Source organism: Aristolochia californica, unplaced genomic scaffold, assembly GCF_029961685.1.
Source record: "Aristolochia californica isolate CCGP_79_NKW_82.1479 unplaced genomic scaffold, dmAriCali1.0.hap1 SCAF_4, whole genome shotgun sequence".
Lineage (NCBI taxonomy): Eukaryota > Viridiplantae > Streptophyta > Magnoliopsida > Piperales > Aristolochiaceae > Aristolochia > Aristolochia californica.
This window is the reverse complement of record NW_027182103.1, coordinates 43,981,530-43,999,815: the sequence shown is the minus strand read 5'-3', so window position 1 is coordinate 43,999,815 and position 18,286 is coordinate 43,981,530. Positions and strand designations below refer to the sequence as shown.

Genomic DNA, 18,286 nt, shown 5'->3' with positions numbered 1-18,286 from the left:
AAATTAGATTTCTTAGATACTTTATTTCCAAGTGAGTGTTCTTCAATAAACTGATCTTAAATACGATCACCAAGAAGTTTCGAATTTAAAGGTATAATTAACCAATGATTTAATTATTAAATTATGTTAGAAGGGCAAAGGCTCTTAGTAGATATTGGCTAACCGTTGTCATGGTATCAATGCTGGGCATGCCACGTCCTGCATTCGGATCCTGTGAGAAACGGTCAAGAATAGGCAGGGTGGGTGTCAGAGTGGTTCCGTCCACTCTTGTAGGTGGTAATTTTCCGCACCTAATAGATCGGTCTGTTGGGTTGTATTAGCTAGCCGCTGTCATGGTATCAATGCTGGGCATGCCACGTCCTGCATTCGGATCCTGTGAGAAACGGTCAAGAATAGGCAGAGTGGGTGTCAGAGTGGTTCCGTTCACTCTTGTAGGCGATAATTTTCCGCACCTAATAGATCGGTCTGTTGGGTTGTATTAGCTAGCCGCTGTCATAGTAGACACTCGTGCCTTCTCAAAACTGATTAAAGAGTTATTAATGACCACAAAATTCCAGAATTTGAAGTAGTGGAGGACCTTAAACCCTCATGTTCCGTGTAAAAAGATTATAAAGAAAATCCGATCACTTTGGTCAACATCAAACTCAGTTGAAGTAGTGGAGGGCCTTTAACTCCTCGGTGCTTTAGGAAGAAAAAATATAAAGAAAAGCCATCAACGTGGTGCCATCAAGCGATAATCCGAGCGTCGTTGACAGTTTTATTAATCCTACAAATATGTGTCAAGGCCAACGAACTCCATTAGTCTCTCCCCTTCTTCCTCGTTCTCTTCCTCTCGCTCCCTCTTTCCTATTCGTTGGCTTCCACCACCTCCGTCTTGCCACCCTTTGCATGAAATAGATAGCAGAAGATGCATCAAGTGAGACCCAAGATGGACGATTCCTTCGGTCCTTTCACAAGGGACCATGAGGCCGTCGTCGTCGTCCCGGACGGAATATCCGGAGACACCAGTACTGGTGAAAATGGGTCTGGGTCTGGGTCCGGAGCCAAGTCCTTGCTTAGAGCCCTCAGCAGCATCCGCTTCAAGTCGGGGCCTACTTTGAAGAAGATGGTCCGAAGCCGTTCCAGCGCCGAGAGGGGTCTCAAAAGCTTACGTTTCTTAGACCAGAAGACGACGGGAAACGGCTGGTATGACGTCCAGAAACGATTTGACCGGCTCGCCGTTGATGGCCTGATTACGAGAGACAAGTTTGGGCTCTGCATTGGTGAGAATAATGTCTAGCACTTCTATTTTACGTAATTCAACTATTGGGTCCGATCCCATGTCTTTTATTTGTTCCTTTTTAATAAAAGCAATGCTTTGTATACTTATCACCGTGTCCAAGGCATGGCTGAATCGAGCGAGTTCGCCGGGGAGCTCTATGATGCCTTATCTCGGCGTCGGAAGCTGCGAACCACAGCCATTACGAAAGACGAATTAAAGGAATTCTGGGAGAGGCTGGAGGATCAAAATTTCGATTCTCGGCTTCAGATATTCTTCGACATGTAAGCAAATATATAATGAAGTATTGCCTAGGAGCAGCAATACGGAGATACGGCTCATGCAGACCCTTTCTTCGATTTTCTAACAGGTGCGACAAGAATGGCGACGGGAAGCTTTCCGAGAAGGAGGTGAAAGAGGTGGGTATCGATCAACTTCTGACCATACTCTTCCTTTCTTTTTTGCTTTGTAACTAAATAGGAATGGTTGGCTCACAACTCTCAAGGTTATTGAGTTGAGCGCCTCTGCAAACAAGCTAGCTAAACTCAAGGGACATGCGAGCACCTACGCAGCTCTAATAATGGAGGAACTCGACCCAGATAATAAAGGTTATATAGAGGTATTAAACACATTTACCATTTTTTTCTTTTTCTGATTTTGAAGAGGAAATACAAGCTCTCAGATACAAACCCTGTAAATTTTCCCCTTTTTTGGCCGCTCAGTTATGGCAGCTTGAGACCTTACTCACAGGAATTGTTAGCTCGCAATCCAGTGAAACACAGAACAAGCGTAGCCACACACTCGCAAAGACGATGATTCCAAGCAGATACAGAAACCCATTAAACCGTTTCCTGAGCCGCGCCTTCGAAGCTATGCAAGACAATTGGAAGCGGATATGGATAATTTTACTCTGGTTGACAGGAAACTTGCTTCTTTTTGGATGGAAATTCCACCAGTTCCGGCATAAAGAAGCATTTAGAGTCATGGGTTACTGCGTGTGCGTTGCCAAAGGGTCAGCAGAAACAACAAAACTGAACATGGCTCTGATCCTCCTACCCGTCTGCAGAAACACCATTACTTGGCTACGTTCGTCCTTTCTCAGTTCCATCATCCCTTTCGACGACAATATTAATTTCCACAAGGTCTGCTCTTTCAGTACAGCTCTCATGTAATTGCCGTCTCCAGTTTCCCCCCTTCTTCTCAATGTTTCTGTTTCTCATTTCGAATTGCAGGTCCTCGCATTTGGAATTACAGTCGGAGCCATTGTTCATACTCTAGTTCATCTCCTGTGTGATTTCCCGAGGATGGCTTCATGCCCGAGCGACTTATTCATGCGGACATTGGGACCCAATTTTGGTTACAAGCAGCCCACATATGGGACACTCTCAGCCAGTACCGCAGGTGTCACAGGATTTCTAATAGTCATCCTGATGACATTTTCATTCACATTAGCAACACATTCCTTCCGCAGAAATGTAATCAAGCTGCCTGGTTCTATTAGTCGGCTAGCGGGCTTTAATGCCTTCTGGTATTCTCATCACCTTCTGGCAATTGTCTACATCATCCTGCTTGTTCACAGTTTCGAAATCTTCCTCACTACAGAGTGGTTCAAGAAGACGGTAAGTCTCGTACTATACTGCTCTTTTCTTCTTCAACCTCTGTTATCCTTTCTGATGGTCTGCTGTGCTTCAACAGACGTGGATGTATATAATAATACCAGTCGTCTTCTACACTTTTGAAAGACTTCTAAGAAAATTTCGGGAGAAACTCCGCCCCATAACCATCATTAAGGTATGTTTGTTTCTGAAGACACAAATTTTTTGCCTTTTGAAACATGTTTATGGCTGATTTGGGATTAAATGGTGGCTCTTCATATATCACCAGGCTGCAATTTATCCTGGAAACGTTCTTTCGTTACATATGAGCAAACCTCCTGGATTTAAGTACCGGAGTGGAATGTACTTGTTCGTAAAGTGTCCGGATATCTCTCCTTTTGAATGGTGACTTTTTTTATTATTTTCTTCAGTAGAAGAGCTGTTTGGTAAATGATACAGCTCTTTCTAAGCGTAAGTTCTCAGAATGGTGTTTGACCGATGATTACAGGCATCCATTCTCGATCACCTCTGCGCCTGGAGACAGCCACTTGAGCGTACATATACGAACTTTGGGAGACTGGACAACAGAGCTCAGAAAACTATTTGAAAAGGTTCAGTTCTCGGTGAAGATCACCTTGTTGATCTTAATTCTACAAAATTCTCTCTTCCTCTCCTCTCCCTTCAGATTTCTTCTTTTCTTTTTAATTGTCACAACTGTTGTAAGTAATGATCTTGTTTCTGTGACAGATTCTTGAAACTCCAATTGCTGCTAAGAAGGCTACTCTAGGGAGATTAGAAACAACAGTAGTAGCAGATGCAGATGTTTCTGAGACAAGGTAACTGGTGGAGTGGGATTATTTTCAACTTATCGAGGTTCGATTTCATCTCAAATATCCAGTCTTTTTGCATGTGCAGATTCCCCAAGCTCTTCATCGACGGGCCCTTTGGAGCCCCAGCTCAAAACTACAAAAAGTACGACATTCTATTACTGATTGGGCTTGGAATTGGAGCAACTCCATTTATAAGCATACTGGCGGATCTGCTCAACCATATGAAGTCTAACGAACTTAACACTGTAAGTAGCAAACAGTGTATCTATGAGAGGTCAATAAGCAGCAACTAAAGGTGTTCAATGATGTGATGTAGGAATCCCCAGGCGTTAAAAATGGCGGCGAGGTGAACAAAATTAGAGGAAGGGGACCTGGAAGAGCCTACTTCTACTGGGTCACAAGGGAACAAGGTTCTTTCGAATGGTTCAAGGGTGTTATGAATGATGTTGCAGAGAGTGACCATAATGTATGTAGGAATAGGAACTCGGCCTTTCTTTTCTGTCTCTACTTCTCCATTAATGACTAATGACTCTGCACTAAGGAATGAAATGAAACTGTTGAATTATTGTAGCACATCATAGAAATGCACAACTATTTAACTAGCGTCTATGAGGAAGGGGACGCTCGATCAGCTCTGATAGCCATGGTGCAGTCACTTCAACATGCAAAAAATGGAGTTGACATAGTCTCGGGAAGCAGGGTACCATTTCCTTCTGCTGGCATAGAATTTTGTTTTTTGTTTTTGTTTTTGTTTTTGTCTCTAAATGAACAATGTTCTCTAAATTTGTTGTTGAAACTGCAGATACGAACACATTTTGCCCGGCCAAACTGGCGGAAAGTTTTCAGTGACCTTGCTAAAACACATGAATCTTCCAGGATAGGTACCTCCATTCCTCCTCTTTGTATCTTTCTCTTCCTGGGATGGATCTTCCCAAAATATAGAAGTGAGAATCTCTGGTAATCATGGTTGCAGGAGTCTTCTACTGTGGAAGTGCCACTCTAACTCAACAATTACGACGCCTTTGTCAAGAGTTCAGTCACAATACCAACACTCGCTTCCAGTTTCACAAAGAGAATTTCTAGACATACGTTTTCAATAACTCAAAGTGACCAAGCATGTCTACACTACCAAGTGGAAGGTTTTTCTACCTCAGAAAGGATGAATATACTGCAGTAACTAGGGCTAACACGAGATACATTTTGTTGTAGATTTGAGTCATGTCTCTTATTTTGAAGGGTTTTCGTTCATTTATTTTGTTACTTTTTGTATGTATAAATGTATAGTAACCCAGTTCATATTTAAGCAAGGGAAAATCAAAGAAAGGAGTTAGGAATGAGGATTACCATAAAAGGAAAACACTGACATGCAGCCCCTCCAGAGCACTAGTTATGTGTTTTTTCCCCAGAACAGACCCTAATCTTTTTACATTGTGACAATTGAGCAGTTTCAAGCAAACCTGTTGAAGGCTTCAGAATGTGCATCATAAAAGCAACTCTTTGCTGATCTCCCTTAACCAACCTTGTGACCCTTGCTAGCTTGAGTAATAGCTTGAGTAAAAATCAAACATGACCCCCTCTTCTTCTCTTCTGCTTTCAGATGAAATTTGCTCAAATGGATTTGTCTTCAGAAGTTAAATACCAGTACAAATGGCTTAAGACCTCATACCAGAACACTTGCTTGACATCCCATGGAAGCAAAATATCAAGAGAAATGATTAAAGGAGCTTTGTTAGACACACATGTCTGCGGATACTATGATTTTTTTTCAAAAGATTTATAAACTTTTACAAGGGGAAATAGTACATAAAGAAAGAAGCTTGGGTGTGTGTGTAGGGTGGGGGGTTGCTCATCTCTTTTATATAAGCTGCTGATTTTACTTAGAGGGCTCCCACCACATCCATAACCAAGAGGTGGCATTTAAAGACTGACTGACTTTAATTATCAAAACCAAAATAAAGAAGTTCATTTTCCAACACACTCATCAAGGTCCTAAACAAATGAATAAACATCAAAGACAGTACAAAATTAACGAGGAGAAAATTACTTGACGTTTTTTGCAGCGCCTTCTTTATATCACTAATGGCATCCATAAAACAGCAACTTATAGATCAAAACCGTAAATAAGGTAGCTTTTGATCATGAAAAAATTACAGTTCAACACAAGTAATGGTAATGTTACCTACTGAAGCTCCTTGCACTTTGCCCTTTTTTGCTGCACAGATTGGCACCATTAGTCAATTAAATGAATTTAAAAACATAAGATAATTCATGAAATTAACTTTGTTGTGGATAAGACCGTACAGTAGGCTAAAGAATCAACAAATTTAGGTAAACACAAAAACAAAGAGTATTTAACTTTTAAGTAGGATTTGAGAACATATTGATGCAGCCACAGAGAAAGGGCTTCAAAAGAAAAAAAGGCTACATAGTGACATTTAAGATCGCTTCACATTATAACCATGAATTACAGAAATGGAAATAGCTTGAAAGGTGATAGAAACTAGCCACAACTTTGGTACTAAAATTGAGCAAGGGAAGAAAATGGAAAAGAAATAAATTGAAAGATCGCTCCAGGAAAACAATCGAATACTAGGAGTTATTTTGCATCGAAATCATCAAGTCACGCTTGAGAAAGGTCTCTCATATCTACTAGGCTTATATACATGTCACACAGTAACCCAACAAGCACCACAGTCGGCACCACAATGTCTAACCATTTTGATGAATGTCCCATCATGTAAATACAGAATGGTCCCAGCAACCCAATTTGTCAAACAAATACACTACAAGATTAATCAATCTAAGCTCTTCGTCCAGGTAAATATTATGCACACTAAACAGATCGTCGACATATATCGTTTTAGCCATCCAAGAAACCTTCGATGTTTTAGTCTCTTACAACCAAAGCGCAACAAACTTTGATGGGAGAATCCAGTTCAAACCCAATTCCTCAAGCTTTTCTATGTTTTGATAAGCCAATTTGCAAGCATTTACTAACATACTCAAATACTCAGACCCACCCCAAAGTTGAATGAATCTTTAGTTTCCTTTTTTTTTCATCTAGAAGCAAATATCAACCAATTCAATTATAAAACCAGAAAGCCAAAAAAACGTAAGAACTTTAATAACAAATAAGACCGCGGATTAATCTTATAAAGAGGAAAAGTGGAGATTAAATACCCCAGGGGAAACTCCTCTTCCACGGCTTTTAAGGTACAATCTTCTCCTGTCGCAATTCCTTCATCGGGAGACGAAGCAGAATCCACCCCTAAAGTGGGCTCCTGAAGAGATGATGAGCAAGGTAGAGACGGTCTCAGAGAACAAGAAAGCGATAACTTTCTGCTGTGGACATGGCAGTTGGGAGAGAAGAATTGATGAATATTAGCCATTTCCCACTCGCATAAAAACAGAAAAACATCTCGCGGGCACGCTTGACAGCGGAATCGGTTCAAAAATAAAGACGAGAGACACACAAAAGGTTCCACCGAGACTTGAACTCGGGTTACTGGATTCAGAGTCCAATGTCCTGACCACTAGACCATGGAACCACCTCGCAAGTATGCCACATCTTGTTTGTTTCACATTGTGTCAACCCCTTTCTTTTAAAATTTCTCAAAATTTAGTTGTACTGCAATACATGAACAACATTAATATGCTAGCATTTAGCTATGAAACATGCATAAACTTAATCATTGTATTTTAGTGAACAATCTTATCTCATTGATTAGTTGTTATTTAGTGTCACTGGCTATATCGTAAAGAGAGAGCTGATGACACTTACCACACTAGTATAATATTTCAAAAATGTCCACGGTTTCCATTCTTTAAATGCATAAAATATCCAGAAATGGGGCAAGATGATTGATTGCATTGAGAAAATAAAGAACTTTATTAATTTTTTAACTAGAAAAAGCTTTGACCCATTTAATTTGAACTTTTTTTATATATAGTCTAAAGTAATTATAAAATATTATATTATTTTTTATATTTTTAGGTTTTAGAATTTTCTTTTAAGAATTAATATTTGAGGAAACTCTTTAAATTTTTATATCTTTAGTAACTCAAAAAACTACTTTCTATTATGAACTCCTATATGTAAAATATGTTATAATAAATAAATAAAAAATTGACCTAGATTTATAGGTCATTTTCATCTCCCATCTATTGGAAATCGAATGGACTTCGTTTTCAAAAATCCCATTCAATCCTCTCCTCCTTATATGTTTCTCTTTAGGACCAACAGATTTCATTGGGTTGACATTAATCCCTTGTAAATATTTAAGCGGCTGATAGCCTTAATTGCTCAATTGCTCACCAATCACTAGCCACTCAAAAGTTTTCAATCAAAACTCCACTTCACGCTTTATAAAAAAAAAATTGGTCGTGATGGCGTTTTAGTCTGCTTCGTCCACGAATTGCATTTAGAATCACATACAAATCCTAGGAGCACAGCCACTACAAACTACACCAAATTACTGCCCCCTCCCAAAAAAAAAAAAAAAAACACAAAATGTCTTCAAAGGTAATGCCCCCAAACTCTTCGATTTCTGTATCCCTGAGTAATATGATCATTGTCATTCTATACAAATACCCTACGGCTTCATGCAACCATGAAGAAACAAAAAGGTGGATATCGAATTTGAAAAAAAAAAAAAAAAAACAGTTTTTTTTTTTCAAAGGGACAGCAATCACCAGCCATGCAAAATCATTTAAGCTTGTTATTCTTCATTTCTTTTCACTTACCCAAAAATGTTGTGGTCTCCCTCTCCGTCCATGAGCATTAGAGACCTGTGGTGATGGACCATATACCACTGCCCATTGTGAAACTCATATACATTTGTCACATGAGATGGCCCAGAATCCATGTCCACGTATACTTTCATTGTAACCCATGCCATGTCAGGGAGAACACGGGCCCTGACATCCCGGACCTGGAAAGTAACACCTTGACCCCAATTGAAGGCAAGTGCCCAGCTCTCCATAACTGCATTATACCTGCAGATAAGCCATGACAAATCAGTGTTTTATGGCTAACAGAAATCAACTTTGTAAAGGCAGCAAAACGATGTGGGCCTCCAAAACTGAATCACCAAAAACTAGACCTTCAAGTTATACCTAAATCAATGGCCTACAGACACAGTAAGAACCTTTTTCTAACAAAAGACAGTATCAACACTCAACAATGAAGAGAAGCTTGAAGACCATATCAACAACAGGTATTATTTCCCAACCCAAAACTCCACCCAGATCCAACTGTACCACGCCTTAATTAACTACTTCATCACAACAACAAGTTTCCCTTTACTTCACTGTTTGCACAGTGCATAGAGCATCTATTTTCAAGATAATTATCCCCAGTTTCAGCTTCCAAAATTTGTACTCTGATACAGTAGCTATGTAACGAATGCAAATTAGAGGTCAAGCGAATATTTTCTTCCATGAATGGATCTAACAAATAACAGATGAGGGACCAAATACAGAAGACAAAAAAAAAAAAAACAAGATGAGCTTGAGAGAGAGTGTGAAAGAGAGAGAGAGCAAGAGATAAATATATCTAAATAGAGAGAGCACAAGATATGTATATATATATATATATAGCTTGAGAGAGAGTGTGAAAGAGAGAGAGAGCAAGAGATAAATATATCTAAATAGAGAGAACACAAGATATGTATATATATATATATATATATATATATATATATATATATATATATATAGAGAGAGAGAGAGAGAGAGAGAGAGAGAGAGAGAGAGAAGGAGAGAGCAAAACACAAAAAGCACAACAGACTTGACTTAAAGACAAACTGAACTTCCAACTGGCATTCCCAAGATATTTGCCACAATAAGTAACAAAAGCTTAGAGAATCTTCACAAAATAATTGAGTTTTGAGTTCCAAGGGCATACATGTAAAATAGGAGCGCCATGATCACCAAAAAAGCTTTGTCCCAACCTAAGTTGGGGAGGAATATACAAATCCTCTTCTCCATGTTGTTCTAGCATTTGTTAGTTCTATGGCAAGGTTGGCTTTCTTCCAAGTCTTTCCTTACCACTCTCACCAATGTTCTTTTCAGTTTTCCTCTCTCTTGTCATTCTATTCTGGCAAATGCCCTATTGGGCTGAATTTAGTATGCCCAAACCAACTCAAATGGCAATTTCCTGTCTACTGGCAGAGGTCATGACTATTCTATTTGTTCAAACAATAAATGTAAATGAACAAATAGTATAGTTTGTTAATTAGAACTCTTTTACAAAATAACTTCCAGTTAAACAAGTGGGTCAACCATTTGAAGTAGACAAATTGGCTTGAACAGGCCAACACCTGAGTCAGGGGTGTTACAATCTGCACCAATAACAAAGCTTCCAAAACTTGCCACTTAAATTGCACCAAATAGATTTAATTTATTTCCAAAATTAGCCAACTCTGAAACTCCCTTAGATGCTAAGGCCAACCTTCATATTCCTGTTTCCTAGTTACAAATATGTCAATTATCAGTAAGAGTGTTCACACATATTCTTACGGAGTACCCACCAAATCAAATCTCTTGCTACTTTACCATATGCTTTATCTAAAACTATCAAGCCTATGTTCTTTTTCTTTTTTGTTTTCCTCAACCTTTTTACCATCAAATAGTCCAAAGGGTAAATTTAATAAATAATCGGTGTGTGACAAATAAAAACAAACTGTTCTTTTTTATTTCACGACAAGTGGCCTACACCGTTTTTTTCTTACTCCCTCTCATAATCACAGTGTGACCAATCCACTTAATTATGCTCAAATAGAATCACTATATTTATATTCTCTTTGTTCCAGAATAATGACTGAATTTATGAACACAAAAGAAATGGCACAAATAAGAAAGGGGGCGAAATGTTTTCAAAAGAGATACATTTAATAGATTAAGGCTAAGTTTCAAAGTGCTGATAGTTGTCAGGTCAAAATAAGGATAGATAATGAAATTTGTTTCAATAACACCTAAAACTACCTACTAAAAAGAGAAAGCAAACAAATGATAAATAAGGATGGAGCAGAAGGATTCAAGTAGTAAGTCAACATAGTTGGAACTCTTGAAGAACAGTAGAACTAAACTGTGCCCACAAAAATCTGGTTCCTTATCATTCTTGTCTTGCCTAATTGTAGTTTCGATTGTTCTGTAGGTAAGGATTCTATACATTCTTCAGAGAGAAATTTGACACATTCTCCTCATAAGATTTTTTACAACAGTGAGAAAGAGGATTCCATCAGAAGAACTACCCAGGGAGCAAAGATTAAAAAAAAAAGAAAAGCATGAAAACCCAAAAGCCAGAAACCAGGGGGGGTTATGTTTTCAAAGGGACCAATGTTCCTACAAGGGGCTGACGGAAACCACTTACCTAGCTAAAGTGTCAGCAATGTTGTTTCAAAATAAGCATAGCAGTACACCCTGCCAAGATGCATTCAGGTGTTCACATAGGTCTTCAATCTCATCAAGATCCATTAAGAAATGGCCAGATGCATTTCTTCCACTGGCCAAGCTAATGACAATAGCTGAATTCCCTAGTATGGCAAGGAGGTCTTAGTATAGTGGAAGGCCCTCGAAGGAGAGCTAAATTCCACTACAGATGCATCATCTTGACCAAAGAGAGCAAAATATACAAGAAGGATATTACCTGAGGATCCCATGATCATGCCACCCTTACTAGCTGGACCCAGGCTACACTACAAGCTGTCATCAAAGTCCCCTAGGGGGAGGGAGCCAGATAGCAAGATTGGAATGGTGTAATTTGAGGAATTTATTATTGCTTTCCAGTTTCTTCAAATTAGAGAGTTAAGGAGATGAAGTGTCATGACTTTCACTAGCTCAAAAAAAAAAAGAAGAGTTATGGCTTCAATGATACATCCAAAAATATTTTGATAAAGTTCAATAGTTCATCATTTTCATTTTTTTTTTTACAAATGTGCTAAACAATTGCAGCAAAAGATAGCACCCAAACATTCTCTCTGTTTTTACCCATGGGATGAAGATTGTTTAGACCAGAAGGGAAAAAATAATTGTTAAAAATCAGGGGTAGTTTCGTAATTTCTCGTGGGGTAGATCTGTAAATTGTTAGGCAAAAGGGTCCAGATTAGAGTATCTAAAGCGATGTGGTTATTCTGTAAATTCTGTGGGTTTAGAAGGGTGTTTTATATACTCATACATAAGTCCTTAAGTTAGGGTTTTTTAGTCATTTTGTAAAAAACCTTTAAGGAGGTTAGTGCACTTTGTAAGTGCTGGGGAAAGTGGGAGGGAAAGTGTAAGTACTTTCCCCAGTGAAAGTGAGAGGGAAAGTGTAAGTACTTTCCCCAGTGAAAGTGAAAGGGAAAGTGAAGTAGTTGTTTGTGTTAGTGTGCGCAATGGAAAGTGCAGTGTAAAAAACTTGTTTGTGTTAGTGTGCACAATGTAAAGTGCACAGTAAAGTACTTGTTTATATTAGTGTGCACAATGGAAAGTGCGGTGTAAAGTGCAAATAGATTATTTATTAAATAAAATATTTTAACATATTTGACTTTCAAAAAATTAAATTAATATTAGTTAATAAATAAAAAATATTAAATATAACAATTAAACAAATACTTACTTTTATAATTGTAATCAACTTGTAATTTTGTAATATATAAATATGAAATAGTTATATAAAAAGGATATTTTATTATATAAAGTTAATCTATTAGTAATATCAAAATAATATTAATTTAGTAACTAAATATATAAAAAGTAAAATAATTACACAAATACTTACTTTTATAATATAAAAAAACTTAATGCAATTATTATTTTAAATGTGTTTAAATTCACAATCTTAAACTATTAGTTAGCCAATGTATTACATAAACAACGTAATAATAAACTGCAACTTTCACTATGAGAAAATTGAAGAACACAAAAGAACAATGTAGCACATGAAAATAGTTCCTATAGCTCAAGTAACTAAAAAGAATCACAAACATAAAGCTTTTCTTCCGATAGAGAGATAAACTGCAAAATCCGGCATCCTTGCATAGGAATAGGCATATCTAAACCTGCAACTTCTTGCCACGTCTAACCCCGTTTTCAACCATCATCTCCACAGCTACATGAAATGCGACTAGTTACAGTTACAAACTACTTTCATTTCAAGTAAATCAGGCAGACCACTTAGTGAATTTACAACAAACCTCACTAACAAAAAATCCTCCTCATCTCCATAAAACTTCACAAAGAATCATATATGCTCCATAATTTGGTAAAAATAAAGAGCAAAAATTTCACTGCCGAGAGAAAAACATAAACGAACCCAATGTAGATAATCCATCTATCCTTCGCGACCAAATCCCACATCTGTCTGAGAGCAAACAAAATAGTAACAACGGTGGTTCGGTTCTCCCCTTGTCCTTCGTCCCAATCCGACAGCTTCCACCAGGTAGAACAACACAAGGCACGGAAATGCCCATCCGTGCTCTCTCCAAAAGGGAAACAAATCTTATACGAAAAATAAAACGAGAGGCAAGAGGAAACAAATTCCGAACCAGGAAGAATAGTTTACCCTAATACCTTCGAAGCGAGATGGTGTAGGAGACAGTGTTCGCAGAAGATAGATGTTGTCAAGAATAGTTGGGGATGGTGAGAGAAAGAGAGGATCAACAAGAAAAGATTGTTGGAGAGAGAGGTTGCAGAGAGGGGGAGAGAAATCACAAAAGGTCATCTGCAACAATGCTAGTCGCGGAAGGAAGGTTCTCCCGAGTTTTTCGACCGACGATGTAATTGATGGAGGGAAAGTGAATTCAGAGCTCGACCCGAGTGAATTCACTGTCACTCGGGTTATGCATAAAACGGGGGAAAGTGAATTACATTTGTAATTTACTTTTCCCTCCTAACTTAAAGAGCACACTAACGGTTTTTTGTGCATTTTCACTAGTAAAGTGAAATACATCTCACTTACAGAGTGTACTAACAGGGCCTAAGTGAGTAATAAAACCAGATGGGGGTCAACTTTTCTCCCCAGCCAGTAGGCTGTATGACAACCCTTCCTCTCCTCTTCTACCTTTTTTCTTCTTCTAAAAAACCACCCTAAGATGGGAAGTGGAGAAAGAAGTGGTCCACAGTCTCGATGTGCTCACAACAAAGCTTGCACATTTGGTCCTCAATGTTGTTACCCCTCCAGTGAAGCCGGTCCACTGTGAGAATCTTATCTTTTGACACACCACAGGAACTGGCTGACCTTAAGGGGAGTGAGAATATTCTAGGTGGTAGCCCCTGAGACCTTTTGCTTTTAAGTCATAGCCACCAAGGAAAGTCATAATGGAGCAAATACAAAAACCCCCACCCCTCTCAGCCCAATCCACAAGTACAAAATAAAGTATCACAACCAAACACAGATTACATCAGTTGCAATTGCAAAAATATCCATCTATACTTGAACAGTTTATTTTCATGATAAGTTCCACTTGCTTGTTATTTATAGGTTTAACATTTATAGATTCATTTATCAGCCATGGTGGTTTTTAACAATTATGGATTCATTTATCTGCCATACTGGTTGTCTATGTGGATGCTTTCAAGCCCAGTGATGAAGTCGTACCCTGTAAAAAGCTCGCTGGAGCCATGGATGCACTTCACATAATCTGCTTGGAGCCAAAGGCGACCCATACCAACAAGTGATCTTTCTTTGATGATGGTAAAGAACTCTGTGTTGATGTTCACAATGGCTTTTGTAGCTGCATAATAAACCTTCCATCCATTATGTGGAGTAATGGTGTCCTGCTCAACAGTGAAATCCTGGAGCAAAAACAGGGTAACCCAGATGTAAATTTCAAGAACATTCCAAGCGCTCTTGATGAGGCAAAAAAACTACTATTGGTTGAAAACTTTGCAATTTTACAAAATTCTTAAAATAATAGGACACCAAGAAAAAAGGAGCAACATATATTATACTAGAAGTAATAAAAAGAAGCATTACAAGGAAAAAAAATACATTGAAGAATAATACAAAATGCAGCTCAAATGAGATAAGACATAACTCAATGTAACAACCAAGCAGATGACAATGCCACATTAGGCAATATATTAGTGGTTCTAATCCTAAACAGAAGAACTAGACAACAATTTCTGATCTGAATTTTCACGGTTTCTTCTTTTTATTCCAGTATAAATAACAGTGAAGCATCATTGAAGTAGAATTGAGATTGCCAGAACATGAAACATAGTTACTGAAGGCAAAAATTGAGTGGATTAACGTACCAAGAATCCTCATCCTGAATTGGCATAGCCAACACAGGCTTCCTGAGGAACAGAAAATGAATGGGAAACCATTAACTGATTTTTTTACCAAAGTTCCCCTTCAGTTATCTTAAAACAGCAACGGAGGGCTTCTAAAATTATGTATAGTAAAAAATGGTCCTGCATGTGGTGTACAACTAATCAGTCTTTGTAGCCTCATATTTTTGTCATTAAAAGAAAAAAAAGTCATTAGGACAAGGTTAAATGTTCAGGGAAAAAACAAATGTAACCATAACATCAAATTTTCAGAGAAGATATTTCCAGAAATGCCACCAATGAGCATTTTCAGAAAGTAATACTGACAGCACGTGATAAAGACTGAAAGATCCTTTCAAAAAATAAAATAGCGGATACAAAAGGACATAACTAATTTTGCCATTCATTTGAACGCATATAAGGAGTTCCCTCTACCCACTACTTACCTCAAAACGTTCTTTTAACTAAAACATTAGCTCATTAAACTGTCTACAAGTCAAAACCTTCACGCAAACAGATTCGGGTGAGGCATATAAAGGTTTACAAATAGTTAGAGATAACTCCAAAAATAAGCTCAGACGTATGAGATCTTTTCTAGTCTACCAGCCTCGACAACCATACAGCTTGACAAATAGAGAATAACAGAGGGCATCCAATAAAAATGAGCATAAATATCCTTGTTTAATGCTTATGTTTGAAATGTAAACACAGCTTGGAAATGAAACAGACTAAAACTTTTAAGAATTTCATAAACTTACGTATAAAAAAAAGCAAGAAATCGTCACTTCAATTGACACTTATTGTCTTCGGCATTATAATCTTCTTCACTCTGTGCAAGTAATTCACAACTAAAGTTTTTCAGTTACATAGCTTTTTGTCTCCCGGATATAGCCATGGTCATCCAGAGGATCAAGATCATAATTATATTTATGGATGGCAGGTAGTAACAGCATATAGAACAAGTAATTAGAAGCATAAAGAAAGTGATAAATGTAAACCTTATGATATAAGGCTTTCCATGCATTATCGTCATTTGCCGCCTTCCTCATCCAAGAGTTGGTCATAGAGAGCCGGCATAGACTTGGATAGTCCAGATAACTCAGGGCGTGCGTTGTGATTTCTGGAACTAACTGTTCCATCATCGAGCCTCCCATCTGCTTTTCCGCTCCAGTGGAAGACCCCAGCATCGGCTCCTTCTCGTACTTCTCCCCGGCGCTACCGTTCGCACATGCGAGACTCGAGCTCCCGCGAGACGCACCGCAATAACAACTACAACCACAACATTTCTTATTGGAACCACAGTCGGGTTTTTCACGTCGAGACTTACTAAGCTTCACACTAGGCGACGACCGGAATGCCCACAGCGCAAACAAGAGGCAGATAGCAGACACAGCCGATGCTAGAAAAAATGAGCCAAACGAGAAATTGGCATGAAGAGGTGAGGGAATCTCCATGCATAAGACATGAAAGCTTTGAAAAAGATGAAAACTAAAAGAGCCAAAATAGGTCGGAACTTTAAAAGAAACCTAGGGTTTGAGAGTTTAGGAAGAAAGACGGAAAGAAGGACACATATGAATGAAGAAATGGCGTTGGTGAGGGTTTTTGGCTACTTCCGAGATGCCAGTATGAAAATGGTTCATGAGTTGGTCGAGGCGCAAGAACTATCTCGGTTCCAAACAGAGTTGCTGACTCTTCGAGGCGTTGAGAGCAGCGAGCACGAGAAGTAGAAGGAATGATTTTCTTTTTATTTGTTCTTCCTGTAAAGAACCGAGAAGTTTGAGGAGTCTGATCAAAGGAAAAGGCTTATTTTGTTAAATATAAATTTCAGTCGAATCGTGAGCTAAAAGTAGGCATCAGGTTTGTGTTAATGAGGACAGTGTCCAAAGAATTTACTGATAAAATAAATTTCATATGAAACATAAAAGAAAAAAGTTCTTATTAGCTACTTTAAATTATAAATATATTTTAAATATTTTATAACATAAATATAAATTTATCTGTTTAGTTTATTATTTATTTATTTATTTATTATATTTAAAACATATAATTATATTTATTTTATAAAAATAGTAAAAATAAATTTTAAAAAATATATATTATTTTTATAAATAGGATCAATGATACAAAAGGAAAGAGACATAATAAAAAGAAAGATGTAGTAGAGAATCATTGGGAGAAAACAAAATAAGAGAGAAAATAAGTTAATAATTTTTCTCTTGCAAAATGATGGAATTTGAGGAGAAAATAAAATAATATAAACTTGAGAGAAATTTTTAATCATCAAAATATTATAATATTACTAATTTTATTTTCTTTTTTTTATTTTCCACGTATAATGTATCAATATGTTTAATGAGGACACAATGAACAAAAAGGCGTGTCAATAGTTGAAAGGACTTCGAATAAAACATACCACCTTGTGATAACGTGCATCTTTATTTTTAGGACTCCATAGATTTAAATAAAGGAAGAAAAAAAGGGAGACACTCATTGGGAAAAAAACAGGAGGAAGAAAAAGTTATGGACTTAGGCCAGACCCTCCCCCATAAGTCATATTTATAGGTATCAAAAGTATCAATATTATATGTATACCCTTCGCCATAATAAGAGTGAATAAGAGACAAAAAAATGTAAACTAATTACATTAGTGTCACTAATTACATCATATCCTCCAACAGTCATCCTCAATCTGGGAGGTAATGACAGTGATCCCAGTTTGAATCAAATACAAATTTTTGGACTGGTAGGGTAAAAATTTCATTTTTTTTCTCTTTTTTCTGCCTATTATAGCCTATTGGCTAATGATTACTGTTTCTATTTGATTGAATGTTGAGATTTAGAAGTGTTTGATGATCTCAATTTGAGGAAATTTCTCAAATCTGCTTGCATCATCAACCTAATGCTTGTATCATCATCCATATAACATATGTCATCTTGATTTCTTGCAATTAGGTCATTATTTAATCGATTTGTGATCTCAATTGTTGGAATTGATCACTATTGGTTCTAAAGGGTGCTATATTGCCCTAATCGAATTCTGTGTGGGCCCCACTTGACTATGTAAACATAGAAAATTAGGAAAAATGCTTCCCTTTAGTTAATTGAAGTTGTAGTGTATTGAATTGTGGTGTTATTTAATTGTTGATTCCAGCACAAGAGTTATTGTTCAGAGGACTACTGAGAGCTCAGATATAAAATTCTCTCAATCTATTCAAATAACTATGATCCGGTTGAATGGACCAAATTATGTAAACTGGTCTAGATCAGTTTTGATGTATTTTGAGGGTCAGAATAATGACAAAATATATAAATGATGATCACCCTGTACTTGTTACTGAAGATCGGGTGGCAGA

At 37.5% G+C, this 18,286-nt stretch overlaps 2 protein-coding genes and 1 non-coding gene across 3 annotated transcripts; 1 reads left to right on the top strand and 2 right to left on the bottom strand.

The window, feature by feature from the left end:
• Window positions 1–1,104: 1,104 nt before the first annotated feature.
• LOC137961965 (putative respiratory burst oxidase homolog protein H) lies at window positions 1,105–5,015 on the top strand. The gene is made up of 15 exons (XM_068808628.1): window positions 1,105–1,262; window positions 1,383–1,542; window positions 1,629–1,677; window positions 1,764–1,877; window positions 1,981–2,400; window positions 2,491–2,877; window positions 2,954–3,049; window positions 3,143–3,258; window positions 3,362–3,464; window positions 3,601–3,689; window positions 3,769–3,928; window positions 4,000–4,149; window positions 4,255–4,383; window positions 4,486–4,564; window positions 4,657–5,015. The coding sequence occupies exons 1-15, from the start codon at window positions 1,106–1,108 to the stop codon at window positions 4,764–4,766; spliced, it is 2,319 nt and encodes a 772-aa protein (XP_068664729.1). The 5' UTR covers window position 1,105; the 3' UTR covers window positions 4,767–5,015.
• A 2,144-nt stretch (window positions 5,016–7,159) lies between these two features.
• TRNAQ-CUG (transfer RNA glutamine (anticodon CUG)) lies at window positions 7,160–7,231 on the bottom strand. The gene has a single exon. It is a non-coding gene; the product is annotated as a tRNA-Gln (tRNA).
• An 859-nt stretch (window positions 7,232–8,090) lies between these two features.
• LOC137963644 (F-box protein SKIP8-like) lies at window positions 8,091–16,699 on the bottom strand. The gene is made up of 3 exons (XM_068810797.1): window positions 15,932–16,699; window positions 14,260–14,456; window positions 8,091–8,678 (listed from the first exon to the last, which is right to left on the bottom strand). The coding sequence occupies exons 1-3, from the start codon at window positions 16,385–16,387 to the stop codon at window positions 8,423–8,425; spliced, it is 909 nt and encodes a 302-aa protein (XP_068666898.1). The 5' UTR covers window positions 16,388–16,699; the 3' UTR covers window positions 8,091–8,422.
• Between the last annotated feature and the right edge of the window lie 1,587 nt (window positions 16,700–18,286).